At 50.2% G+C, this 26,914-nt stretch overlaps 7 protein-coding genes across 7 annotated transcripts; 4 read left to right on the top strand and 3 right to left on the bottom strand.

Moving 5' to 3' along the window:
• Window positions 1-202: 202 nt before the first annotated feature.
• Window positions 203-4,956, bottom strand: ASPACDRAFT_111566 (SKI complex RNA helicase subunit SKI2). The gene is made up of 6 exons (XM_020195570.1): window positions 4,436-4,956; window positions 1,793-4,289; window positions 1,461-1,740; window positions 1,219-1,406; window positions 985-1,164; window positions 203-926 (listed from the first exon to the last, which is right to left on the bottom strand). The coding sequence occupies exons 1-6, from the start codon at window positions 4,669-4,671 to the stop codon at window positions 426-428; spliced, it is 3,882 nt and encodes a 1,293-aa protein (XP_020060006.1). The 5' UTR covers window positions 4,672-4,956; the 3' UTR covers window positions 203-425.
• An 893-nt stretch (window positions 4,957-5,849) lies between these two features.
• Window positions 5,850-8,258, bottom strand: ASPACDRAFT_49765 (uncharacterized protein; the record flags this gene model as incomplete). The annotated part of the gene is made up of 4 exons (XM_020202285.1): window positions 5,850-7,506; window positions 7,560-8,039; window positions 8,095-8,163; window positions 8,239-8,258. The coding sequence occupies 4 exons, from the start codon at window positions 8,256-8,258 to the stop codon at window positions 5,850-5,852; spliced, it is 2,226 nt and encodes a 741-aa protein (XP_020060005.1).
• Window positions 8,259-10,190: 1,932 nt separating this feature from the next.
• Window positions 10,191-13,017, top strand: ASPACDRAFT_75195 (Hsp70 family protein). The gene is made up of 4 exons (XM_020204382.1): window positions 10,191-10,382; window positions 10,453-10,576; window positions 10,639-10,704; window positions 10,808-13,017. The coding sequence occupies exons 1-4, from the start codon at window positions 10,356-10,358 to the stop codon at window positions 12,580-12,582; spliced, it is 1,992 nt and encodes a 663-aa protein (XP_020060004.1). The 5' UTR covers window positions 10,191-10,355; the 3' UTR covers window positions 12,583-13,017.
• Window positions 13,018-17,875: 4,858 nt separating this feature from the next.
• On the top strand, window positions 17,876-19,379 carry ASPACDRAFT_16060 (uncharacterized protein; the record flags this gene model as incomplete). Its single annotated transcript, XM_020197158.2, has 2 exons — window positions 17,876-18,277; window positions 18,378-19,379. The coding sequence occupies 2 exons, from the start codon at window positions 17,876-17,878 to the stop codon at window positions 19,377-19,379; spliced, it is 1,404 nt and encodes a 467-aa protein (XP_020060003.1).
• A 370-nt stretch (window positions 19,380-19,749) lies between these two features.
• On the bottom strand, window positions 19,750-21,770 carry ASPACDRAFT_111556 (S-adenosylmethionine-dependent methyltransferase). Its single transcript, XM_020195569.1, has 3 exons — window positions 21,290-21,770; window positions 20,862-21,023; window positions 19,750-20,790 (listed from the first exon to the last, which is right to left on the bottom strand). The coding sequence occupies exons 1-3, from the start codon at window positions 21,348-21,350 to the stop codon at window positions 20,015-20,017; spliced, it is 999 nt and encodes a 332-aa protein (XP_020060002.1). The 5' UTR covers window positions 21,351-21,770; the 3' UTR covers window positions 19,750-20,014.
• Window positions 21,771-22,829: 1,059 nt separating this feature from the next.
• Window positions 22,830-25,813, top strand: faa4 (long-chain fatty acid-CoA ligase FAA1). Its single transcript, XM_020204381.1, has 6 exons — window positions 22,830-22,989; window positions 23,137-23,625; window positions 23,703-23,728; window positions 23,793-24,188; window positions 24,250-25,394; window positions 25,465-25,813. Exons 2-6 carry the CDS (start codon window positions 23,183-23,185, stop codon window positions 25,552-25,554), a joined length of 2,100 nt encoding a protein of 699 aa, XP_020060001.1. The 5' UTR covers window positions 22,830-22,989; window positions 23,137-23,182; the 3' UTR covers window positions 25,555-25,813.
• Window positions 25,814-26,503: 690 nt separating this feature from the next.
• On the top strand, window positions 26,504-26,873 carry ASPACDRAFT_39280 (uncharacterized protein; the record flags this gene model as incomplete). Its single annotated transcript, XM_020200570.1, has 2 exons — window positions 26,504-26,517; window positions 26,687-26,873. 2 exons carry the CDS (start codon window positions 26,504-26,506, stop codon window positions 26,871-26,873), a joined length of 201 nt encoding a protein of 66 aa, XP_020060000.1.
• Window positions 26,874-26,914: the final 41 nt, after the last annotated feature.

Genomic DNA, 26,914 nt, shown 5'->3' with positions numbered 1-26,914 from the left:
GAGTAATGATAGTAAGTGTGCAGATTGCAAAAGTGTCTTTGGGTTTGTTGGGTTTGGTTTGGTTTTCTCTCGTGGTTTTTCAATAAGCGGTGCCCGCCCCGCGCCTATGGCAGCTAATCAGAGGCCTCGACGCCACGCGCGGTAAGAGAATTTTGCTCCTGAATTTTGGGGCAGAGATAAACTGTAAAAAAAAAATCGGTACCCTTGGCTGAGTCTGGAGTATTAAATACATATGGTTCGAAAGAGAGATGGTTGGGTATCCCTGTCTTGGTTTGATCTACCGAAAAGGTCTTATTTACTCTAGTACTTTGCTCACTCGTTTCATTCCTAATAAACCATTGAACCGCTATGTCAAACATCAAGGGTTCGAAAAGTAGACAGTCGCCTTCTCCACGGGCATGTGGTTCACCCTCCCCGGTTACATCTCACATGTACAGAGACGCGGCAAAGATAACATCTCTCTTGATCAATTCCTGTGCCTGTTGCATTTTGGCATAGAGGTTGGGGTCTCCCACCAGTTTGGCTGCATTCTTTACCTCCCGACAGGTCTCATCCAGACGAGTGATAGTCCGCACAATAGTGCCTTCCATCACGTCAGTGAGATCGGTGATGCGGTTGAACGACATGCCCTTCGCCCATTCGTAGACGACTTCCGATAGCCCAAACCGCGGCTGACTAGCAAAGTCATTGCTGTCCTCACTGGTCTGAATGACCTGGTGTTGGATTTGAATGTCGTTGACCCTGTCTGAGATCTTAACAATCGCCTCCTTCCCTTTCTCAAGACGCGGTGTCAATGTGGGAACATTCTCGGTCTTTTCCTGGAAGACGAAAGCAGACAGTAGAGCGACAATTTCTTCGGGTTCGTATTCCGCCAGGACATTCTCAAGAATCAGCTCTGTCAAGACCAGCTCATCCGATGAGTGGATCTGAGATCCTTGTTAGCACTATACCTAAAGACGGCCATGAATGCCTCGGGCAACCTACCTCACATGCCACCTTGCCTTTGAGCTGCACTCGCGCCTGCTCATCTACGAAGCCTAGATCCTTCAGAACCTGGATGCGTTGCTCGTAATCAGGGAGCAGCGCGAGGTTCTGGTCGGACATGAGCTGCTTCAACTGCGAGATATTCTCCTTGACCTGCCACTCATCGTGTTGCATTTCAAACTGTTGAATGTCAGTATATTGCTGTACATTCTGAATTCAAGAGAAGGCCCTTACGTGTTTCAAGAAGTTTGGACACTGCAGGCATCGGCATGACTGGGCGATCGTCGCTTGTTGCTGACGCTTTTCTAGTATATCCCTAACCTGCAGCTCCTTAATTCTGGTCCAGTCCATTTCATCCCAGGCTGGTTGTGTCCACGAAGCACAAAATTTCACAAGCTCCTTGTCCGCGAACTTCATTGCCTCTGGTAAGTTGTGATGTTAGTCTGAATTTGCGAAAATAGATCAAGAGCGCGAACCTTTTTTGATGTTCAGGTACCATATCGGGCCACCCAACTTGATCATTGTGTTCGTAATACATTCAAGATCCGTCAATGGTATCTTAGAGTTCTTAAGGGTCATATCTGCGGCACGGGTGGGTAAAGGCTGGAACCGATGCCGGAACTCAGCAAGGAATGGAAGAATGTCGCTGGGATGACGCCTGCTGCCGATTCTTCCGATCTCCAGAACCTGTATGGTGGGCGTAGCGCCTCCTCCGATGCCCTCCCGAACAATGATACCCGCCGTACGGAATCCGTCCTTTAAGATCGGTCAGTCCCGTTAAGATGTGGGAATAAGTCTCTGCACTTGCCTTTCTGTACACAATCAGCCGCTTCGGCATGAACAAGCGCTTTCCAACCGGCGAGGAAAGCAATCCAACATGAAGTTCACTAGTCAGCTTCTCATACTCAATGGCTGCGTCATGACAGGCCGCGAGGTCGATATCACAGATGTCGCAAGGTTCGCGTTTGATCTTCGCTAAGCTGGCCTCGGAGAGCTGGACCTGCTTCTCATGCTCTGGAAGAAGGGCCTGGGTGGCATTCTCACTGAAGCTTCGCTTGATCATCTCTTCGATCTTCAGAGCTTCTACACGCAAAAGATTCAATATCATGTTATACGTGAGCCTGAATTGAGATCGTAGCTTAGTCGGATCGCCCAAGATCATCCGTCTCAGAGCTCCAGCTGGCGGTGCCTCATCTCTTCCAGGGTTCACGATGATCACATAGCCGACTGTGTCAAGACCTCTTCTACCAGCACGTCCGGCCATCTGGGTGTACTCTCCGGGGAGAAGATCCCGGAAACCTTTACCATCATGCTTGCGGAAGCCGGAAAAGACTACTGTACGAGTAGGTAAATTCAGGCCCATAGCAAATGTCTCCGTGGCAAACAGTACTTTGACCAGTGACTTGGCAAAAAGAATCTCAACTATCTCCTTCATGATGGGTAGGAGACCGCCGTGATGTACGGCAATACCCCGGCTGAGCAAGTCTCGAAGTCTGAGAATTTGCGGGAGGGTCCGGTCCTCTGGTTTGAGTCTGGTAAGAGACTTTTCAATGAACATGTGAATCAAGCTCTTTTCAGCAGCGGTCGTAAAGTCTTGATTAGATAGCGAATCAGCATTCTGTTCGCATCGCTTCTTCGAGAAGACGAAGATGCAACCAGGGAGCAGGTTCTCCTTCCGCAGATGCTGAACGAGTTGCACCCAGATAGTTTTGTCCTGCGCAGCTGTAGTCCTTCCACCACCGCGTCCTGTGCGGGCAATGTTTCCGGTTCCCCTGTTAGCTGATTGTCCTCTACCACGAGGGGCGCCCCCGCGCTGCGAGGTGCCTCGAGCACCACCTCTGCCAGGAGCTTGTCCGCGCCCTCTACCCTGCGGCGCGCCACGGCTTGCCTGTGACTGGGCTTGGGCCTCAGCTGCCTTCTGGGCTTTGATCTTATCCCTGCCAGAAATGATTTCATCTGCTTCCTTCCAGCCATTTTCAAGGAAACGCTTGTTGGAATCGACAACTTTATACATCCCCTTCCCAGCCCAGAGATAGTGTTCAAGAGGAACTGGTCTCTTAGGGGTGGAAATGACGTAGATGTCTTTCTTCTTTGTGCGACCGACCCAGGATGCAAATTCATAAGTGTTAGGAACGGTAGCAGACAGCAAGATCAGGGTAACGTGCTCCGGGAGCATGATGATGACTTCTTCCCAAACGACACCTCTCTCAAGGTCATTGACATAATGGACTTCGTCAAAAATCACGAACTCCACATCCCTGATAAGATCCGCTCCGCGGTAAAGCATACTCCGTAGAATCTCGGTAGTCATGATAAGGCAGCTTGCTTCAGGATTTATCTGGACATCGCCCGTCAGGATACCTACATCATCGAAGGTGGTCCTGAAATCTCTGAACTTCTGATTACTCAGAGCTTTGATGGGCGAAGTGTAGATGGCTTTGGTCATGTGTTTGGAGGCCAAGGCAATAGCATATTCGGCCACGACTGTCTTGCCAGCCGAAGTATGTGCAGCAACAAAAACAGAGTCACCGTTCTCCAGATGGTAGACGGCCTCTTTCTGGAAGGTGTCTAATTCGAAAGGCCATTCACGGGCCATATCTGGCACGAGCTCACGGAAATTCGGGATATCTTTGTTGACATCAACAACATGAGCCCATTCCCTTCCGCTCTTCCTTTGTTGTACACCTGCAAGAAGTGGAGCGTGGGGTTCCAATGCTGGAAATTCAACTGGTAGCAATGAGTCAATATCCTCCTCGTCACTTAGCTCAGCCTCATCGTCGATTTTGACGCCCCCAGCATCGGAAGCCGTTTCATCCTGCTCGACGCGAAGCTCGGTCTCTTCTTGCTGCAAAGCATGTTCCACCTCTTCATCCCCTTGAGCAGCTTCCTTGGAATTTGCTTCATCAAATTTCATTCCACGAGAAAACCCAGGGGCAACCTCTAAGAGCCCGCCCTCGGTACCAAAACTGATGATTCGGTCCAGTCCGGACTGCTTGCCACTGGATCTGGAATACTCTGCCACTTGAGGATCCGATTCCATCTCAGCAATCGCCTCGACGCCTTCGAGCCCGCCTGGAGCAAATGGAAAGAACCCTGCTGCACCTCTGACAAAATCCGCACGGCCAGCGGGTCGACGAAGGAGGGACGTCGAGTTCTTTGCATTCGCACTGGTAGCAGGAATAGTGACCTCATGGTAGCCAGTGACACGGCCTTCGAGGCCATCACGATCGAACCGAACGACGGTTCGTGATTGAGTTCCCGCAATGTCGAACAAATCTCCATAGTCCGTGGACACATCCCACCTCCTGCAAGACGTTAGTGCCAATACTAGCCATCCAAAGCAACACATAAGCTGAAGAGAGTCTGGGGAAATATTCAGGTATGGTACATCTCTTGGGTAAACCTAGGAGAATGGGACGTGCAGATGGATAAACGGAATTATCAGACAGACTTTTGAAGGTGATTCAGCCATTCCGAGCCAAAACGGGCCGATGGATTCAGGAACTCTTGTTCCAATTCTTCCTTAAGATCGGCGGCATTCTGATGATTCCTCTGTCGCGGTTTGGCCTCTCTGTAGATGCCATTTTCCTCGTCGGCCACGCGGGCATCGAAAGCCGATCCGCTTAGCTCTTTTGAGCTCAGACTCAGTTGAGCCAGAGCATCTGATAAGCTTGCAGCTGCAGCCATGATAACTATAGCAAGAATGAGACGTCTAGGTCAAACCAGCTCCGGCAGCGAACTGGACACCAGGCGCCGGAAGAGTGTTTGCGGGGGCGCTGTGTATGCGAAGAGGCCAATGGGTGAAGCAACCAAACACAAATTATTGAATCGTGCGGCCTAGGAAACGCCAGCCAGTCAAGCGAGCATTCACAGGAGCGGAAGCAGAACACGTGGATTGTGATTTGAGATGAAGGCTATTAATGAAATCATTCATTATTCGCTGGCGGGTGTTTGGCGGCGGCGGCAGGAAATTGAATGGAAGTTTGGAGTTTGGACAAACCCAACCAGCTCCGTTCGGGTCTGACGTCGTGTGGGGACTGGGCGGACTGGACTGACCGGACTGGGCCCCTTCAGCCTTCCTGCCGCCCACTCCTCACCTTGTCCGATCTACGCAGACAGAGGAAGGGTATACGGTTGTATATAACTTAAGATCAATGATTTCTTCGAGTAGTTTGCTTAGGCTAGGATTCAAGAGTAACGTCTGTATAATGCATACACCCCCACCATCTGAGTTAACTACGAGTGGGGCATTAACCTGGACAACATTTTGCATACAACTTCAAATCCTTTCCAAATGCAAAATTATTATCATCCTTTATACATGGAAAGTTGCGATAAGTGGTATCCAGAGCACCACCAAAAACAGACGCAAGGAAATACGTGGGCTCAATAATACAGAATTGATGTTCCTGGGACCAAGACGCAGCTGGAGCGCATGGAAGCACAGACGAGGTAAAGGAGGCAGTGAGAGTAAAGAGAAGGGGAGAAAAGTATATGCCTGCCAATCTTGAATCCTGCTGTCAGAGTTATTCCTAAGCCATTCTGTTTCTCACCATTAGAAATGTCACGAAGTATGATTGGGAGGCTCGGAAGTCAAAGCAGCCAGGGGGCAAAAGTGCACCTTAAATAGCATGAGTCCCAAGCGCAGTTGTGTTGCTTCCCACACGCTATGTGAGATAGGATACTATGATGAAACCAATAGCCCGATGGCGGCTTGGAAAGACATAACCTCCTCGTTTACCTGTAATTGATAACAGGAAACGTTTTCCGATCGGTCATGTTGACTAGAAACTCAAAAATGCCATCCACGGTTGCAATGTACCTGCCCGAGTTAGTCAAATCATATTTTTCATGAAACATAGCACCTACAATGTTCTGCCATCTGCACCCCAGCCAATGCCGGCCGTACCGCCGGGTTCTTGGTCTCGATGTCTGAGCCCCGTGCTTCGATCCGGAAGCCCATTCAAAACATTGCGAACCCACCGGGGATGGCGATTTTGTTCAGCTGCCACCAGCTGGTCGAGGTACCGCCTGTCTTGTTGATTGCTTCGATTGCGTGCTTCATTCAAATTGTGTCGCTGCCGTCGAAGCCGCTCTGCAGCAACACTTGCTCTAAAGTCGGTCGTTGAGAGACGTGATGAATCATGGCGAGCATCGGCTACACCGTCCTGCCTCTCAAGCCGGCTACGGCCTGAGCTAGAATGGTCATGGGCTCGATATCGGGATAATAATTCTGCAGTGGATGAATAGTCAAAATGTGCAGATGGGCGGGCTATCGTCCCACCAGGCCGATTGACAGAGCCGATATCGCTACCAGAACTATCGGGATCGTGCGAGCTTGGATCTGCGATATGTGACGGATCTCCTGAAATGGCAGAGTACAGCTCTGACGGGGACGCAGTCCAGCTGAGTGTAATGCTGGGCTGCGGATCCATATTCGACGGACCCGTCTCTAGTGAACGATTACTGGTCTCGGTATGATTATACGTTGGTATATTCGTGGCAGAGCGTCTTGCACTTTGCCTGCGCTCTTGTGCCTCTGCTCGGGCAGAGTATTCCTCTCGCAACAAATCGCCAAGCGTTTCGCCGGGGCGCAGAGGTGACGTAGGGCGAGAGGCTCGATTGGCACCATCTGTGGAACCTTGAACCTGTTGACGAGGCCCAGTGGGTGGGTGAGGGTAAGCTCTAGCTCGTCGTTCTGTCCGCCCATCACCAGGCCTGGATGTCCAACGCGCTGTGTTCAAATGTTCTACGATCAGCCTTTCTCTTTCTGTGAGGTTCTGCAAAAAAGTCTCACTCAGCAACGGGTTCCCGAAACCTTCTCCTTGGTCGTTTGGGAATCCCTCGACTGAATCTAACATCTCGCGTTGCGCTCCATCAACCTCGAGTTCAGAATCAGAATCATCGATGATTGGTTCTGTAAAAACCTCCTCGGTCCCGGGTTCATTCATATCTAGTTGAATAATCTGACGACGAACGAAGGCCTGGCGTACATCTGCTACACCAGCCCGACCCTTGTCTTCAAGCCAGACTAGAAGATCCCAGGGCTCTGGCGCAAATGCTATGCAGCGCACAGCACCACCGTTGCAGCATGATGTAGATGAATTGAAATGGCAGATGATCGTGTTTTTGCCGTGCGGCTCATGCGTGATATCTCGAACTGTTCTCACATCGAAGATGGTAATGACCCCAGACTGGGAACCAATTGCACACAACCGGCTAAACTGGGAGAAGGCGATAGTGAAACAGCAGCCATCATCAAATCGCGTGCCAATATCCATCTCTATGCAGCGGATAAGGTCCCAATTCCATCCACAGAGCTTGTCGCCAGTTTCTGTTGTAACAATCGAATCAAGGTCGCGGCTAATCTCATAGAAGTATGCGCGAGTTTCATCACCAACAGCGGCAAGGAGATTTGAGTCAGGAGATATGATCGCATAATTCATACAGGCCGGATGATGGAGAACTTTCAGAACCTTGGACCTGGCCAGAGCGTACACGGTGACAGTTTTATCGTTGTTACTGTCAAATCATCAGCACATCACTGAGAGAGCAACTGTTGGATCCGATGATACCTGAGAATTGCCACATCTTCATGTGATAAATCCTTTTCACCACCAGGAAGGCGATGGATGGTGACCGAGTTCACAATGCTGCCTCCAAATGTATGCAGCTGCATTTCCGGCACTTGCCTCCCGCCAGTGTCCCGAGCTGGCCTTGTCGCATCACCATTGTTCCTAGGCGACGGGATCCTTGCTGAGGGCTCGAACCCAATCGGAAGAGCACTATCTACATCGGCTGTCTGGCCAGCCGGGGTACTGCCCTGGGTACATGCGCTGTAATCAGGTAGCCTGATGAAGGCACATTCGCCGTTGTCCGATCCCCCAACGGCAACCCAGCCGTGACCTGCAGCCATACATTTTGGATCAAAAGGTATTACGCCGATTGTTTCCCGCTTTTGTGTTGAGATATGAATGGCGTAAACGAACTTATGGGCGACGACGTAAATCCGATCCGGATCGGCGGTGCTTATATAGTTGCGAAGTTGTTGGTGGCTATACGGCCATCAGCTTAATTCAGCTCTATCGGTTTTGAGCTTGAAGCACAAACAAATTTGGGATCTTGAACGGGAAGAAGCGGCGCTTGGTTGAGAGGACTAGTGACTCGGTTGGATGAAACCTACCCATGCGGTAAAGTGTTAGTCACCCGTGTGTTGGTACTTTTGAGGAAAGAATAGAGTGAGAATCAACTTACGAAAGCGAATCCGTTGTCATGGTGAAGGTAAAGCCGGTCCTTAAGGTGGCATGGTCGGAAGTCCAGCTACACTAGGAGGAGGAACACCGCTGTTGCGGCAATGACGGACAACGCAGAGAGGGAAGATACGGAGGGTGTAGTGAGAGTAGCGGCGGAAAAAAGAACGGTTGGTAGATCTGAGGAAGGTTGGGAACCAAGACTAGTGTTGGTGGTGCGATGGAGAGTGGATACTGAGCCCAGAACATTAGGATCTGGAGCTGGAGCTGATCTGAGTTAAGAGATGGGGGGCGGAATAACCATCACGACTACCTTCACCTACCACACTCAACTCAACTCTTATTCACCTGCGGCGGTTCACCTCGCTCGCCATCTCGCCTGGGAACGAAATCGGAGGGTGATGGCGGGTGCGGACGGATGACGTAAGACTTATCCGCTCCCAATCCGGGGAACTTCAGCGGCGAATGCGGTCGAGTCTTGCTCGATTGAAGCCTCGAACCCGCCTCCAGGGCTGGACGCACCCGGGGTTGGATCGATCAGCTCGTCTAAAGATCCGGCAACCCAGCATTGTCACCGTGTTGAAACAGTCTCACCAGATAACTTAGTTAGTCTTTCAACTAAGCCTTATGCACGCGGCAGCCTGCATCTTACTTTCAGAGCCTTACCTCTCGCGTGATCTTCCTGTGTGAAAAATCACTTCAGGTATAAACCTCGGCTCCCATATGTATTCTTTTTGTACATGTTGAGTCCACAATAGGTAGGCTGTGTATCAATAAACTGACTTGTATCCAAATTTCTACTTCAACGTGGAGATAGTATACTGAGCCGGACTCCGTGCCCTCAAGTAGCCCTGGTATGGTGGCGATGGATTATTCAAACTGGTAAAATATTCATTTCATCTGTTAGGCATTCGGGGCAGGACCATCACTTTTCGAGAAGCTTTTTCCCAAAAACTCGAACTGCAAGCGAACTTAGTGTTCTGAAAAATGCCTAAAAATTATTGTGCCAGGTGTGACATCAGGTATTGACTTTGGTTTTCTGGGCTGCAATTTCATACTGCACTGTACGGTACAGCACAATGGGCAGAAAAATGCACTATAACAAACTCAGGTGGAACTCAGTCTAGAAAGTATCTACTGATAGCAAAAGGATTTTGACCAGGGAGATACCAGCTGATTTACAATAGAGGAATAGGCAGTCAAATATTCTAGTGGGGATAGAGAAAGGGTGGAGAACGTTTCTGAAAAACCATTGTCTCCGAAATAACCTAACTCGAAGTGTTTCCACTACAGTAGTTGTACTGTACTCTGACTCATTGATTTCTTGCATGCCTCTCAAAATATACATTTAGTGGTATGCCGTCTTCTCGAAAGAAAGTTAATGGTTAATCATTATCAGAAGAGGGAGTATCGTAAGGAGTCTCAAAGAAAGAGCAACGCACTTTCAGTCAGACGACATACTTACCAGGCTTGTGCAAATGGCGAGGAATACCCTACAGATGGATATCGTTAATATGCAGAGGCTGATTTAGTGGCGGCCGCTCATCGGAGCTTTCTGACTTGGAGGACGGGTACTGCCGGCCGGAGGTACATGCACCTCAAGTCCTGAATTTTGTTCTGCGACACTGAGCTTGGTAGAAAAGGTCAATACGTAGTTAATAGTCTACGTCGGCGTAGTAGGTATTGTACCCAAGTCTCTATTGAGGTTTGCAGAGGCAGAAAATTCGCCACTAACAACCACTATTGATCGTTCCTTTACTCGTAGCTTCTCGAACTCGACTCACAGGTCCGGCTACGGTCCAGAGCGGTCAGAAGCAGATCTGAGATGTCATTGGACCATTAGCTGCGTTGCCGTGATTCTACCAAGTTCGACGACGGGCCGAAGCTCTCCGGGACGATTTTTACGACGCCTGCCGTCTCCCTTCTTTTACTTTCTTCCTCCCCGGAATCAGTGCAAAAAACTTGTCTCCTTCATCCTACCTCTCCCTTCTCACCTCATCCTACCTATATCCTTATACCTCTATTCATCCTCCTCTCCTCTCGATTGAATCGACTGGAGTGCCTCTATATTTCCCTTTCCCTTAATACCTGTATTATCTCTTTCTTTTAATCACATTCACAATGCTGTCCTCTCGCATCTCTCGCGCGGTAGGTTTCCTTTTCATTCTCGCTCAACATAATATGTGCAACGAAAACTAACATTGTTCATTCTTCGCAGCTCCCGCGCACTGCTTTCACTCGTGCCCCTGCCTTCAGAGTTCCCGGTGCTTCTATCCGGAGATGGAACTCCACGGAGGGAGGTGAGGAGAAGGTGAAGGGTCAGGTCATCGGTATTGACTTGGGTATGTCGAGAAATATTGAACACACCTACAATTTAAGGCTCGAAGCTCACGTGCTTGAATAGGTACCACCAACTCCGCTGTTGCTGTCATGGAGGGCAAGACCCCCAAGATCATTGAGAACGCCGAAGGTATGTGAAGAATTTTATTTGCCGGTTGCCGCCAACTACACTCAAGACTGGAGTTGGAAACGCAATACAACCTGAAGTAACCCGCGTCTGACTCATTTCATAGGTGCCAGAACCACTCCTTCCGTTGTCGCCTTCGCCCAGGATGGTGAGCGCTTGGTTGGTATCGCCGCCAAGCGTCAGGCCGTTGTCAACCCCGAGAACACTCTCTTCGCCACCAAGCGTCTCATCGGCCGCAAGTTTACCGATGCTGAGGTCCAGCGTGATATCAAGGAGGTCCCCTACAAGATCGTCCAGCACACCAACGGTGACGCCTGGGTTCAGGCTCGCGACCAGAAGTACTCTCCTTCCCAGATCGGTGGTTTCGTCCTCAACAAGATGAAGGAGACCGCCGAGAACTACCTCAGCAAGCCCGTTAAGAACGCTGTCGTTACTGTTCCTGCCTACTTCAACGACTCTCAGCGCCAGGCCACCAAGGATGCTGGTCAGATTGCTGGCCTTAACGTTCTCCGTGTCGTTAATGAGCCTACTGCCGCCGCCCTTGCCTACGGTCTTGAGAAGGAGGCTGACCGTGTTGTCGCCGTCTACGATCTCGGTGGTGGTACCTTCGATATCTCCGTTCTGGAGATCCAGAAGGGTGTCTTCGAGGTTAAGTCCACCAACGGTGATACCCACCTCGGTGGTGAGGATTTCGATATCTCCCTTGTCCGCCACATCGTCCAGCAGTTCAAGAAGGACTCTGGTCTCGATCTCTCCGGTGATCGTATGGCTATTCAGCGTATCCGTGAGGCTGCTGAGAAGGCCAAGATCGAACTTTCCTCTTCCCTCCAGACCGAGATCAACCTTCCTTTCATCACTGCTGATGCCAGCGGTGCCAAGCACATTAACCTGAAGATGACCCGCTCCCAGCTCGAATCTCTGGTTGACCCTCTCATCAGCCGCACCATCGAGCCCGTCCGCAAGGCTCTCAAGGATGCCAACCTCCAGTCCAGCGAGATCCAGGACATCATCCTTGTCGGTGGTATGACCCGTATGCCCAAGGTCACCGAGTCCGTCAAGTCCATGTTCGGCCGTGAGCCTGCCAAGTCCGTCAACCCTGACGAGGCTGTTGCCATTGGTGCTGCCATCCAGGGTGCTGTCCTCGCTGGTGAGGTCACTGACGTTCTCCTCCTCGACGTCACCCCCCTGTCCCTCGGTATCGAGACCCTTGGTGGTGTCTTCACTCGTCTGATCAACCGCAACACCACCATCCCCACCAAGAAGTCCCAGACTTTCTCCACTGCCGCTGATTTCCAGACTGCTGTCGAGATCAAGGTCTTCCAGGGTGAGCGTGAGCTTGTTAAGGACAACAAGCTCCTCGGTAACTTCCAGCTCGTCGGTATCCCCCCTGCCCACCGTGGTGTTCCTCAGATTGAGGTCACCTTCGACATCGACGCCGACTCCATTGTTCACGTCGCTGCCAAGGACAAGTCCACTGGCAAGGACCAGTCTATCACCATCGCCTCCGGCTCCGGTCTCTCCGACTCTGAGATCCAGTCCATGGTTGAGGATGCTGAGAAGTACGGTGCTCAGGACAAGGAGCGCAAGTCTGCCATCGAGGCTGCCAACCGTGCCGACAGCGTTGTGAACGACACTGAGAAGGCCCTCAAGGAGTTCGAGGACCGTCTCGACAAGGCCGAGGCCGAGCAGATCCGCGAGAAGATTGCCTCTCTCCGCGAGTTCATCGCCCAGAACCAGTCCGGTGAGGGTACCGCCACTGCCGAGGAGTTCAAGCAGAAGACCGACGAGCTCCAGAACGCTAGCTTGACCCTCTTCGACAAGATGCACAAGGCCCAGGCTGAGCAGCAGCAGCAGAAGCCCGAGGGTGAGAACAAGGCCTAAATGTTCTACCCTGACTGAAAATCCCGTCTCTTGATGTGGGATATTCTTGTACTATCTCTTTCTCAGTATTCCCTAGAGGTTCTCCCTCTACACTTTTGTTTTCATGCATGATATGTACACATACCGATAGCTTTGATTGATCTTGTTCGGTGTATGGGTGTTCTGCTTTTTACCTTTTCTCCCTTTTTTTCCACTTTGCTATCTACTTGTTGTTCTCTTATCCCCTTTCCTAAACTCCTCTTCGCACTTCTCGGGACGGATCAGCGTTTGTATTTGACGGAGGGCAATCCGTTAGGTCGGATGCATGGAGTGTCTACATTTTTTGTAACTTAATGACATTATGGCTGGGGGACCACAAAAGAAAAGTATGTGGTGTGGGAACATGTGACAATAGAAGAAGAAATTCTCCTCTCGATTAAACCAGTGTGCATGCTTGAACTTGTGAAGAGTGTTGTAGTCTTTGCTCGACAGAAAATATTCTCTGAGAAACTATCCTTTGTGTGGTAGACATTCTGGAATCGTTCAGAATCGTTTGTGGGCCGCCGACTGCGGCGCGTGTCCACAAAGCAGCCAGTCCCACCTACGGTATGCTGACCCTCCATCTTTACCGACAGACTATCACGGTAATCTGTTCCCAATTCTTTGAGCAGCGTGTGATTAGGGGCTACTACGAAGTGCGTAGTACAATCTCCGGTGCTAGGCCCAGCAATGATGGAACTGACTAGGTTACTTACACTCTTACCGCATCGGCTTCAACGCCCCTTTCAAGATGGACCAGCCCGTTGTGATTAATTGGTTCCGCAGACTGAGACGGCCCGAACGCCTCATGCTAGAGATGCTGAAGGCTAGTCTAACCTCTCGATAAGTTAGTGTACGTCCCGGGTTGTCATAAGGCCGACTACCCAAGAACTCCTTTAAGTATGTTCGCTACGAGGACGGCATTAACAAAAGAAAGGGAAAGTTTCTGATACTTCCTTTCTCCATCTCACCATTATCAACAGTTGTGTTCACTACCAGCCCAGAGACAATTTGCTGATGACTAGTATCTGGGAGAGGGAGGAAAAGGACTACTGACTGACTGTCTGGCGCCAGGGATTGGAAAGCTCGGGGACTACACTACACTACTACACTACACTGATTAGATGGCGGATGGGCACCCGCAAAATAGATCAATGCGCTGACTTGCATAAGAACATAACCAAACAAGAAAATCAGATGTTCATTCGTTGGTGGTTGTAACTTTTGAAAGGCCTTTCTCGTTTGATGATGGAAGGATGAGAGAAGAACGTTGACTTACAGTACCTTAGTCGAATCCCATTAGTTGACTGTGCCCTTGGCGGAAAGGCGTGATCCTCCAGTCGTAGCGCTTATGTTCTGTTCTGCTTGCAGCCTCACTTTGGTGAAATGCGCTGATGTGTTTGTCGACGACGGGATTGATGTCCATGACTTTTGTGGACAGAGAGTTCAGACTGAGGTGGGATTGCATCCGTCTGCACTACTATGCAGTATAACAGGCTGTAGGCGGAAGAGGCTGGAGGAGGATGAGACTATGTAGTGGGTAGCAGTCCTTACATGCAGACTAAACTTCATTGATTGGACTGGAAATCTCGCAATGATGAAGACTACCTAATTTCTGTGTTCCGAAAGTAAACAAGGGTAGAGAGTTGTACAGCACTGGGGTTCTAAATGACACATTGCCACGAATCTACAGAGGGGTTTTGTGGTTATTGTTATTGTTGTTGACATGCATCGGTTGCATCCAAGCACGGCTGACGGTGGCTGTCTCTGGCCTAGAAGTGAGTAATATATGATTGCGCTGGAAGGTTGAGATGGGATGGAGAGGAGGAGGGAGGAGGGAGGAGGGAGGAGGGGGGGAACCGGTGGTGGGGAAGGAAGACAAGATCCTTTTCTGTGGAGAATTCCATCAATCAAGGATAGACGACAAAGAGGGTGGAAGTAAACTCATTGCTCCATCACTAGTGGAGCGGGATATGCAGGATTGACAGTGCCTTTTTGGACTTATCGATCCAGATTATTTAACATAGTTCAATGGTCTAAACCGGCAGGCCAGAACATCATCCTTGGACAAGGACGGGCATTAGCTTGTTGAGTATGGGGTAAAGGAGACATATATGAAGGGCGGTTAAGCGTCCAAGACGACTGTCTCCTCCTATCAGCTTGTGCGATGATAGTCAACAAGCACACCACACATCATGATCAGTTAAATCAAAGAAGTTGAATGGTTGAAATATGTAGAATGATGGATGGGGGACGGGGGACGGGGGACGGGGGACGGGAACCTGTAGTGTTGTACTGTATGTATGTCTGTGTGTACAGTACTTTCTGTCCTTATCGGCAGCATACAGACAGCCTTCAATGATGCAGCCAATCTCCACTGGGAGACTTGCAGTGGTGGTGCCGCAGAGAGGACAAATCAACGCTGTACACAACTGCAGTCGATACATTGGCTGGCCGACTGGGAAAGTAGACTTGATTTTTAGAGTGGGCTTTGGACACGTACACGATGTTCTGAGTATTGTTGAGAAGAACAATTGAAGGTTGTTGCGATCTAAGAGTCTAAGACTAAAGTCTCAGTGACAATATGAGAGCGATTTGTTGATGATTCAGCTCGGGCCACACAGTGCTTCATGAAGACAGAAGCCTGTTACTAACAGACAGTCCTTATCCGACTGTTACCGACCCAACAGAAGTCTGGATCGTCTGTTGCGCGCCCCGTTCTTTACCCTGGCTCTGGCTTAGACAAAAAGGGCACTCCTCACGTCCAGCCTAATTTCAGAGCCACTTGGAGCAAGTCTATTTCCTTAGATTGAGGCCTCTACGTCTGGCTGCAAATTTTCTCCTTCATCATTTGTCGATCAGTCTGCTAATGTACCTGTTCCAGGAATATTCCAGTTGAGGTTTGGGTCATTCCCCACTTGGTGCCCTCATTATTACTTACCCTCATCAGCACAATCGTAGTACATCCACTTTTCTCCTTTAACACTGGAAGGAAAAGGTACCGCCCACTTTTGGGTGGACGGCCTGTCTGTCGATTCCCCGTGGCGCCGTTTTTTTCTTCAGTCTTCAGATTCTAATGCCATCCCTACGGAGTATGCTGCGGGAACGAACGGGCGGAATTGTTGATGACGGGTTACTGTCGCAATCGATAGAGTATTCCAACTACCATCGCGTTTGGCCATGTGTCAGACATTAAACTTCCACGATATTCTACCTGTCTTCTCAAAACTTGCGTTACAAGAATAATTAGTAGATCAGCTGGGCCTCATTGGCTGCCAGCCTCAGGGCTAAAAATAAAAACCAAGGTAGCACTACTGAAGCGATAGAAAGAGAATTTGGAAACTTTGGATGTACCACATATTAATTGTTTTTATTATTATTTTCAGAATTAGCATTACGACAACTTGTTTTACATGCTGAAGCTCTTTGCAAGTGTTAAAAATGCCTTGGTGATTCATCAGCAACTTACCGAGGCGAAAGCACCCGGAGCCTGCCCAGTGAGGGACCACTTCAACCAAAAAGAGTGCAGCCCTTTTGCCGTGGGCGTACCTGAATTTTTGGTCCCATTCTACGATTCTACCTTGTGTGGTTTTTTGGTACTTCACCCGGAGTGCCCTAGTTGTTGTGGCATGGCACATATCAACCCTGGTCTTTGCTCCTGATTCTTCCTCATCTATTTTCTTTTTCCTTTGTGCTGCTTGTCTGCTTTACGCTAAGCAATCAAGGTGAATACATCTCAGATCCAAGATTAGATTTGGAGAGGGAAGTGGATGATGAATAAGAAGATTTTACGGAATACATCCATAGAATCCTGGGTCGATTTGTGTTGGTCACTAGTGTGACAGTAGTGGGCTTCTCAGCTCGGAGAGAGGGGGGGGAAGAGGGGGGTCCAGGCTAATACAACACATAATGAGTTTTGGCACTGAAGGATTTTGGCACCAAGAAGAAGGGGAGGTGTAATCATTTGGCTGATTTGACAATTGCGTCTTAGGGCAATTTTCCATGAAGTTCCAATTCTCCTCTCCCTCTTCCAATGCCTCTGTCATCTCCAGAAGAGAGACTTCACGCCTGACAGCTCCAGTCTGTCTCTTCAAAATGTTAAATTCTCCGAACTCTGTGTTGCTGTTATGCCAATGAAGTTTAAGGGTTGTGCATTTTTGTCCTAAATCACGCGGAGAACTATGGCCAATATTGTCAATTATTACTAGATCTGACATGGGACCTCACTAGTGCTGTTGCAGGTCCCAGAGTCCCAGACTTCATCCATGGACTTGTTTGTTTCCAACTGACCGTAAAATCAAACTGGCTTTTTTGTTCACAGCTCTAGTCTAGTCTAGTCACCACGGACTACTCTTGACTAGTTTTATGAGCTACTAGCGTCCTGACTAGAGCTGTCCCAGCTGACTGGTTTAATTTATTATTGTTAATATTACTTTTGATTAATATTTCTCCAACTCTGTATCCTCTTCTATTCTTGCGCTTGTTGTTTTCTTTTCAATCAAGGTTGTCTGAGCTTGAACTTTCGTTCAATCTCCATCTTTGTTAGAACTTAGGACCCTTTCCATCCTCGATCTATTGTTGACAACTCTTGGTCGTGTTCTTCCTCTTGGATTTTCCCAAACCATCGACTCCCCTTGCTTGACCGTTGCCACTTGCATCGTCTTGTAACTCTAGTGGGTGACAACGAAACAGCCCACTGAGGAAAATTCACGGGAAATTTCCCAGAAGGTGGAAAGGAAAAAAAATTGGAGAGAAAAACGGGCAAGCTGCATCACGCTAGCAATTTGTTTTTTCCTTTCTGTTCTTGGTTGGTACAGTAGTACTCAAGTACTTACTGTACACTTACTCTACTGCCTTTTGACATTGCTTTGATCATTGCTGCAAGTGTAAAAGAGAGTAAGTAGAGTCAGTCCTTGACACCCTGCTTCCCTTGCCCTCATTGAGTTTCATCATATCATCCGCCGTGCGACTGGTATCTCACATCTACTTCAATCCTACTTACCCTCCTTTCCTCTTGCCCCCACACCCCCCTCCCTCTGATCCCTCTTACACCTCCCTTGTCGTCCTCCTTCCTGAGTCACGTATTCCCCATTCTTCAATGAGATAACCCTCCTTGGATATACTTCGGAAATCGTGTCAGCTGTCGTTTGCGTTCACCGAAGCGTGTATCTCTTTCGCGGCTGCATCAAACTTCCCAGCAAACTTTTGCATGTGCATGCCAGCAACGAGTAATTGCAAATAACTAATCGTCTGACTGAGCATCCAGTCCTCCACCATGACAGTTGCAGCGCCTCCCGTGGCACCAGTGCACGAGAATGGGATCAACGGCGGACTCGGTCATCATGTTAATACTATGAGCCTCCCACGTTTCCACCCAATCGCAATGAATCCGGGCCAAGCAATTCCCCCGGAGCATTTGATGCACGGTCACCACCAATTTCGTCCTTTTCCACCACCACCGCCTCCTCCTATGCAGGAACCAGGCCCGCCAGCTCCGGTTTCCGCTCCAGCACCGCCCGCTCATCATCCGCATATTGACCAGATTGAAGCTCGCCTGAGACAATTGGAGCATGAAGAAGCGGCTCGTATGGCGGCTCGTAGCCATCTTCTCGCCATGCGCAAGCGAGAGGACGAGGACTTTCGTAGGTTGACTGAGAATGCCGAAGCAGAAGAAGAGGTATGGTTAAGAACAACAGCAGAAAGAAGTGAAAATTGTGTCTTATTATTCTTCCAAAACAACACCATCTGACATGATTTCGCATGTGCCTACGGAATAGGAACTGCGTAGGCAACGAAAGCGCCTGAAAAGAGAATCCATGGGCCTCGGGTATAACGCTGGGATGGACTCTCCGCCGCTTCGACCAACGCCGCCTCGTCGGTTATCGGAGACCAATGCAGCCACTACCCTTGCATTTTTCAAGCAACAAAGCCCCCCGGAGCCTCGTCCCATCCCTCCACCGCCGACACAAGCACCTGCACCCCACGTTCCTCCACCTCCACCTGCACCTCAGCACATTCACCATGATCCCACCGGCGCTACCTCGATCAGACGAAAGCAGAAGTATACTATTAAGAATGTCGAAGCCTGGGGAGAGCGACATGGGCGCCCCGCCGCGCATGATCCCTCTGGCAGGGCTCTCTGGAAGCGTCCCTCAGACGGTAGTCTGGTGTATTTGACTTGCCCGGTATCCGGCTGTGGGAAGGCCGATTTTGTGACTCTCCATGGATTCATGTGCCATTTGACGAAGAAACACAAGGACCGCAGCCTGGGCAGTCAATCCCGGGCATTGGAAGTATGCGGGCTGGTTTATGACCCCAACGCCCCTCTTCCTCCAGTGGCAAATGTCAACCGCGCGTCCACGGAAGAGAGCCGGCTTGAGTCCGGCCCCACAGACCATGAAGGATACCAGCAAGACATTGAGTATTCTTCTGCGTCGGATGAGGAGGAAAGCCATGATATCCCAGTGAAGACCGAGTCCACAGATAGGACGTTGCCTGCACCTCCAGTAATGATGATGCCCCCGGTTCCAGATCAACACCAGTTACAAGCCCGCCTCAACGGCTCGACGAAACAATCCATCTCATCCATCATCGACCGCGACCCAGAGAGCAACCCCCGCGAGCAGCGGTTAGATACGAATCCCCCTCGTCCGATGGAGATTCCCATGCAAACCTCCCCGGACCATAAACGCCCCTTCAAGGACGAGGCCGAGTTTCCTCGTCCACGTGAGCATGAGAAAGAGAACACTGACCCCAAAGAAACGGCCGATACACAGTAATAGCAGTCTTATAATTTTACTAATCATCGTTGCATTGCGGTATTTGAAGACGCAAGATGTTCCGCATCATTGCCTTGCATCATAGTTTTGAGCATGTTTCCGGTGGTGGTTGCTGCCGTGAGGGTTCTGCGTCACATACCCTTTCCCTCCTTTGTATATGTGGGTGGCCTTCTGCATGTTGTTTCTTACTTAATGTAATAATGTCTTACCTCATATGGCTGGCCCCGAGGGTCTCAATCGATCTGAGCTTACCTTCTTGTCTTTCGTATTCCAATCACGTGCACATAATGGATGCTTATGAATAGCTTCAAATTGTTGAGCAACACCTCGACGAGCAAACGGATGTTCCATTCCATAGCGCACGGTGACTGCGTTCGTGCTTTCCTGATATCGATTTTTCAATGTGATCATCCCAAACGAATTATCATTGGATATGAATTACTTGATTCCAATGCCGCGTCACGCAGACTTTGACACATATACACGCGATTCAGTCATGATAGATCGGTCGAAAGATGAATCAACTCGGAAGAAGCAGGACACGCAGGAAACTCGCCATTTGCATCTCCCAACCTCATCTTAACTCGACCGACCGACTACATCCTTTATCCCCCAGCTCCCCCACTAAATCTCAATCACCTGAGAAGCAGAAGATGCACCAAATACCCCGTCCCGGACTTCAACGCCTCCCCAAGCACATCATCACCGACCCGCCAGACGCGAAACACCTTCAACGTCTCCTGCAACCAAGCCTCAAACACCTCCGGCGACCGCTGCTGCTGCGCGATGAGGCAGATCGTCGGCGTTCGGCTCCTCGCCCCATAATTATTTGTGGTATATACCGGCCTCAGCCGACAGATATCGGCGCACGTGCGCACGAACGGCGCCACGAGCGCATCGTTGTAGATACAGTCGCAGGATACCAGGAGATCGAAGCCTCGATCGATTCCTTGTTCCTCGTCGTCGGAACCAAGGTCAGGGTTCTCCAATCCGACGCTGGCCTTCAGCGAACCTGCGACGTCGGTTTCCCAATCCAGGGAGGTGAAGGTGATGTTTGGTGAGGATGTTGATTGTTGTGTGGCATGTGGTTGTTGCTGTTGCTGTTTGGGTTTGCTGCGTTTGGTTTGTTGTTGTTGCTGCTGTTGCTGCTGTTTACGAGACTTGGAGGATCTGGTTGAGGTCGAGGGCTGGTGGTTGGTCTCGATGTTTTGACGGAAGAGCCGGTGGACGTATTCCTGGTCTGTCGCGATGTAGTGGTGGACCTTGGGCGCGAGGGTGAGGGCATTCAACCCGGAGATGCCGCAGCCGAGTTCGACGACGGTGGAGGCGGCGGAGAGGAGTGATCGGGTCCAGAGGGGGTTGGTCGCGGAGGATAGCCATTCGGAGAAGAGCGGGGTGATTTTCCAGAGGACTTGAAGAAGAACCCATGTCAGCATGAAGGGTATAGGTATAGATATGCATGAAGGCATGTGGTGGACGAACCTGCGCCTGTTGTGCCCCCTGCACGGGTCGAGGAGAGTAACGTGGGCGATTGATGGATGGTGTAGTCCTGGTTATTGATTGTGAGGTCGACGGTCGTGGCGCGCGAGTCGACGAAGCCTAAGTTGGAGGATGGGATGTCTTGTGCGAAAAGGTAGAAGGCTTCTGTAGTGCATAGTCGGTTGGATCAATCAATCAGGTTCTAATAGAGCTGGCGATGAGGTAGATGGCAAGGGGACTGGCTAGATTGGCTATGTGCATGCGGATGTATAGAAATTTGGGTCTCCCTCGGCCTCTCCCCTCTTCACATGGTATGACTGCAGCGTTGGTAATCTATAAAGGTTGTTTCTTCTTCTTCTTCTTCTTCTATGTTGCATACGGCACGCATATACTGGCTGAGATCGAAGCAGATGGGATTATTCGGGACATACCCTCTTCGGCATCTTCTACCTCTTCTCCAAGTAGCGACAGGAAACTGGTGATCTGTTCCATTGTTTCAAGGGTTTTATTCCTACCAAACAATCGGAGGTACAGAATGGTGGGCTAGAGTATGAATTGCGCCAATGGCTGGAATGCTCGGAGATCGGCGATGCGACGGACAAGACCGGAGGACCACTCTAGTTATAGAGGAACGTGTCTCAATTAGCTTTGCTTTTTCGAGCAGGAATCAGAGATGGAAGATAGGGAGTATATCGCACTGTCGATTTGGCGATAATCAGCAGCCGATCTGCACGAGCGTCTTTCATTTGATATCAGTGATTCCTCGGCATCTCCCGAAGGATGAAGTTTTGCAGATAGCGGGGGGAACATTGCGGAGGATAGTTACATAAGCGGTGCATAACTAAGCCAAAGACATGACATAAACTTCTCTAGTCTACGTGACCAACAGTCGATTATAGCCGACGGGCCGTGGGCGTCAGCACTAATGCTCGTCCAGTTACACAAGTATCCCCTGAAAGCTGCTTTTTCCCTGTCATGTCAGTGATCGAATTCTATTCTTCGGCCCACGCGAGATTTTTTGTCTCTAGTGACATGTGAGTAAACTCAGTAGAGTGACCCTCAAACAATCAGTGCCAAGCTAGAACTTGCGATTTGAAGCTTAAGATGCGAAGGGCGGGCGACAATCATGTTCTGTAAATGAGATGGGCCCTGTCGGTAAAAATTGCTCGATGACTTTCCTGTCAGATCTTTAATGACGATGGGGGCGTCATTGTAGGTCATAACATCCGCCGTTATATGCGGATGACTCCATAGTTCGTATCCTGGAACTGTTGACAGTCTGGCTGGACTGCTGGAGTCTTGTGGACCGCGGCAATCCTTCAATCCTGCCTAGACATGTACTGTGTACTGCTGTACAGTGTGTACCCTGCAAAGTTGAATTTAGCGACTGTACCTAACTAACTGTTGTAGCACCTCGTGCATTTTCCGAGCTCCTGATTCTCTTTTGCTCTTCCGTGGCGTCGAATGATTTGTTCGGTTCCAGAACAAATCTCGTAGATGACTGAGAGAGAGCCATGGCGATAAAAAAAAGTTGTTTGTGTTTTCTCTTAGGGACCAGAAATGATAACAATGATGGTACTCCGTACCATGGGGGCAATCCCAATTTTCTGTCTTTTCTTTTGCCGATTCCCCATTTCAACAGCTCGCTCCGTCGGGTTCCGTCATACCCAAGTAGTAGCCGCGAATAAGGACAAGGAAAGAGGGAAGGAGGGGGCTTGACCATTTTCCCGCCCAGCCACAATAAACTGACTTCATTATTCTGCACTGTCCGGACTAAGTAAGAGGGACAAGATTCAGTCCAGGCTGGCAGCGCGGGAGACCTCTGCGGTAAGTTAACTACGTTAACTACTACCTAGGTAGCTAGCTAGCTTCACCTATCCCGACCTTTCTTTCCCCTTCTGTTCTCTTTTCCCTTCCCCATCTCATCCCATCTCCCAGTCATTCTCTGTCCCTCTCCTTCTCCCCATTCCCAGCCTCTTCCCCATACTCTTGTTTACATTCTTACCTCTGAATCTGAATCTGAATCTGAATTTGTTTCCCCCTCTACCTCCCTTTCCTCCCTTAGACCGGCAACTTCTTGGAATTGAAGCTTTCTCGGTGTGGAACCGACCCATAGCGGAACTTGCTTACTGTAAGTCGACCTTTGACTTTGTGCTATCCGCGGCCTTCCTCTGGTTCCCCCTCTTTCATGGCGTTTGCCTCTCCATGAACCACCCTCCAAATCGAACCCAAATTCCACCTCGTCGCTGACAGGGAGACCTCCCTCTATTGTCTACAGATCCTCTATTCAGTCCGACCCGCCGAGTGCTGAACCCTCCGTCGCCATGACGAACTTGAAGGAGCTGCGCATCCAACCGCGCATGTACAAGAAGCCACCTTTCTCGGTGGAGGTTCCCGGCGTGGAACCCGTCGAAGGAGAGACCATTCCTCGTCGACTGCCTATCGCGAAAGATGGGCTCCTCGAGCGACCGGCCGAGGATGCCGGCACCACCTACGAGATCTTCCGTCGCTCCGCGAGGCTGTACGGAAACTCGAAGGCTGTCGGCACCCGTCGCCTTGTCAAGACCCATGTGGAGAAGAAGAAGGTGAAGAAGATCGTGGACGGTGTGGAAAAGGAGGTCGACAAGGAATGGACCTACTTCGAGATGAGCGGTTATACCTTCCTGACCTTCAACGAGTACGAGAAGTTGGCGCTTGAGCTTGGTAGTGGTTTGCGCAAACTCGGCTTAGAGAAGCCGGATAAAATCCATCTCTACGGCGCAACAAGGTACGCGTGTAACTTTACGGTGCTGGTGGTGATATCATACGGGTGATGGGAAACGCTAACTGTGGCGGTCTTGACAGTGCACATTGGCTGGCCATGTCACACGGTTCGTTGCGCATGGACGTCTTATTGTTGATGGATCCCTTGCTGACTGGATTGTCCTGTTACAGGTGCCGCATCCCAGTCGCTGACGGTTGTTACTGCGTATGACACCCTGGGCGAGGAAGGCTTGAAGCACTCCCTGGTTCAAACGTCCAGTCTCGCCATCTTCTGTGACCCTGGCCTCATCCCTTCGGTGGCTCATGTCCTCAAGGATGTGAAGTCAGTCAAGCATGTCATTTACAACACCGATCAAGAAGTTAGGAAGGAAGACCTGGACAAGCTCAAGTCGGAGTTCGATTATCTGAATGTTATCAGCATCGAGGAATTGCGCAAGCTAGGCGAGGAGAACCCCGTGGACCCGGTGCCTCCCAGTCGCGAGGATCTGTGCTGTATTATGTACACTTCTGGTTCAACTGGACCTCCCAAGGGAGTCTCTTTGACCCAGGCTAACGTCGTCTCCGCATGTGAGTCCGCAAATCTAGCTATGCTTCTTGCCCGATGTGCGCAGAACTGACCATAGGATAGGTGCGGGTATTCACGCGATTGTCGGACCCTACATTGGACCCTCTGATTCGCTATTGACATATCTTCCTCAGGCCCATATCCTCGAATTCATGTTCGAGAACCTCTGCCTATTCTGGGGTGGTACTATGGGCTACGGAAACCCTCGCACTCTTTCGGACACCTCTATGCGTAATTGCAAGGGAGACATTCGCGAACTGAAGCCCACGATTCTGGTTGGTGTGCCCGCGGTGTGGGAGTCGGTTAAAAAGGGTGTTCTCAACAACCTGAACAAGAACAATCTCCTTGTCAGGGGCATGTTCTGGGGAGCCATGTCCGCCAAGAACTTCCTCATGACTGCTGGCTTCCCTGGTGTGGACATGGGTGCTGGAATTCTCGATGCTGTCGTTTTCCGCAAGCTCAAGGAGGCGACCGGTGGCCGCTTGCGCATCATGATGAACGGCGGTGGACCCGTCTCGAAAGATACGCAGAAATTCCTGTCCATGGCCATCGCTCCTATGATCAGCGGCTACGGGTTGACTGAAACGTCGGCAATGGGTGCCCTGAACGATCCTCTGGCCTGGAACCCGGACGCTCTGGGTGAAATTCCGGGTTCGATCGAAATGAAGCTCGTGGACTTCCCCGATGCCGGCTACTTTGCCAAGAACAACCCGCCCCAGGGAGAGATCTACATCCGCGGACCCAGTGTTAGCAGCTGCTATTGGGAGAACGAGGACGAGACGAAGGAAGCATTTACCGAAGACAGGTGGTTCAAGACAGGCGATATTGGCGAGTTCGACAAATATGGTCACATCAAGATTATTGACCGCAAGAAGAACTTGGTCAAGACTCTCAACGGTGAGTACATTGCTTTGGAGAAGCTCGAGTCTGTCTACCGGTCGTCTCCTGTGGTGGGCAACATCTGTGTCTACGCCGCACAGGACCAAGACAAGCCGGTCGCCATCATCGTACCCCTTGAGCCCGCTTTGAAGAAGATCGCCAAGGATAATGGTATCGAGGGCGACAACCTGGAGACCCTGGCACACAATGAAAAGTTGAAGTCGATTGTCCTCAAGCAGCTCCAGGCTGCTGGCCGGGCCGGCGGTCTCAAAGGTATTGAGATCATCAACGGAGTCATTCTCTCCGACGAGGAGTGGACTCCTCAGAACGTAAGTAGAAGCACACGAAAACACTTTTGCACATTTATGCAGTATGACTAATATTCTCTAATTCGAACAGGGCTACATGACTGCCGCTCAGAAGCTTCAGCGCAAGAAGATCCTCAACCGCTTCCAGGCTGATGTCGACCGTGCCTATGGCAAGAAATAGAGAGATTCCATGAGCCGTTTTTCTCTGTACTTCATTTCTTATGTGCTTTCATATTTCTTTTTTTTTTGTTTCCTTGTGTACTTCTCTAACGGATATCCGCGCTGGTTGTCGTGATGCTGCATTGTCACTCGCCCCATCGCATGTTGTCTATCTGGCTTGCTCTAATTGAATGATCTTTTCTGTGATTTCCCGACGTGATATGTGTATATGTGATGGTCTTTATTATCTCTCCTCCTCCTCAACATGTATTCGGCGTATCACATTGCTCTTTCCTACAGAATTCTCTTAGGTTCTATCTCTCTACTAGTCATTTTCGGCTTGTTCTTTTTGGGGATCCAGGAAAAGTAGGCGAGGCTACTGGATAAATGGAACAGTTCGGTTTCTGCTCGTTCACATTGTGTAAGCATGGGTGGCATGAGTCGGTCAGAGACACCAAAGCAATAAGACCTCGCGCGCCGCATCAGTGCTGTATGTACTGTGCTGTTTCACTGCTTCGGTAGGACTCTCCACTCATTCCAATTATGTTGACGCATTCCCAAATAACCAGTCAACCTCTTCTCCATACAGAGTAATCCAGTACAGAAGCTAGGCTTCATACCGATAAATCTCAGGAGTCAAATATTGATCCCGAAGTGCAACGAATACGGTAGTTAAGGCTGTCGTCGTCGCTATCATGAATGTACCGAGTACAACCACCATACAATCACACTAAGCCGAATAAAGCCTAGCGCAATCCCATCTCAAAGTGGGCAAGGTCCTCCTGCCGCCGCGGGCAGACCTACCGTCTGCCTGCCCACTTCGAATCAAGCTCCGTATTGAATCCACGGTATATTGTCATCTACGGAAGGTTTGCTCGACTGCTGCGCAGTAATCGCTCTCGCTCGTTCGCCAGGCTTGCTCTCCAAGCTACTAACTAATTTTCCTTGCCTACTGGGATTCCCGCGCCACAATGTCGTTCTGGAGGTATGTTCTGCAACCTTTCTAACCCTCACCTTTCGTCTTGTCGGCGTTGGGACAACCACGACCGTGCCATTCCTTTGTGAAAATGCATACACCATCGTTTCCTTACCTTACCTACCTCCCATCCAAAAACTTCTCTGACCTCTAGACTCACTTGGGTGTGTCATTCTAGCTCGTACAAAAGTCTCTCCCCCAAGACGCGGGCCCTCTTCGGCGTCGGCGCCATGGCATGGGCGGCGATTGGCCTGTGGGTGACGCCGCAGGTGGAGGGGGCGATGGGCCTGACCCCGACACCCGAGGAACAGCAGGAGTTGAACCGGAAACTGTCGGTTCGGGTCTCGAGGGTGGAGAGAGATTAATTAAGGAGTTGGCTGGATTTGCCGGTCCGACTTTTGGTTTT

This window comes from Aspergillus aculeatus (assembly GCF_001890905.1).
Source record: "Aspergillus aculeatus ATCC 16872 unplaced genomic scaffold ASPACscaffold_2, whole genome shotgun sequence".
NCBI lineage: Eukaryota > Fungi > Ascomycota > Eurotiomycetes > Eurotiales > Aspergillaceae > Aspergillus > Aspergillus aculeatus.
Note: the sequence above shows the minus strand (reverse complement) of the source record. Positions and strands in the feature narration are given on the sequence as shown.

Bases quoted from the DNA above. Each gene is read 5' to 3' on its own strand.
- ASPACDRAFT_111566 (XM_020195570.1), bottom strand. From the start codon at position 4,671: ATGGCTGCAGCTGCAAGCTTATCAGATGCTCTGGCTCAACTGAGTCTG. The intron at 1,407-1,460 runs GTTCGCGCTCTT...ACAACTTACCAG, and splicing joins GTACCTGAACATCAAAAAAG to AGGCAATGAAGTTCGCGGAC. The intron at 1,165-1,218 runs GTAAGGGCCTTC...GACATTCAACAG, and splicing joins GTCCAAACTTCTTGAAACAC to TTTGAAATGCAACACGATGA.
- ASPACDRAFT_75195 (XM_020204382.1), top strand. From the start codon at position 10,356: ATGCTGTCCTCTCGCATCTCTCGCGCG. The intron at 10,383-10,452 runs GTAGGTTTCCTT...CATTCTTCGCAG, and splicing joins CCTCTCGCATCTCTCGCGCG to CTCCCGCGCACTGCTTTCAC. The intron at 10,705-10,807 runs GTATGTGAAGAA...CTCATTTCATAG, and splicing joins GATCATTGAGAACGCCGAAG to GTGCCAGAACCACTCCTTCC.
- ASPACDRAFT_111556 (XM_020195569.1), bottom strand. From the start codon at position 21,350: ATGGAACAGATCACCAGTTTCCTGTCGCTACTTGGAGAAGAGGTAGAA. The intron at 21,024-21,289 runs GTATGTCCCGAA...TATGCACTACAG, and splicing joins GGTAGAAGATGCCGAAGAGG to AAGCCTTCTACCTTTTCGCA. The intron at 20,791-20,861 runs GTTCGTCCACCA...TTCTTCTTCAAG, and splicing joins AGGGGGCACAACAGGCGCAG to TCCTCTGGAAAATCACCCCG.
- faa4 (XM_020204381.1), top strand. From the start codon at position 23,183: ATGACGAACTTGAAGGAGCTGCGCATCCAACCGCGCATGTACAAGAAG. The intron at 23,729-23,792 runs GTTCGTTGCGCA...GTCCTGTTACAG, and splicing joins TTGGCTGGCCATGTCACACG to GTGCCGCATCCCAGTCGCTG. The intron at 24,189-24,249 runs GTGAGTCCGCAA...ACCATAGGATAG, and splicing joins GGCTAACGTCGTCTCCGCAT to GTGCGGGTATTCACGCGATT.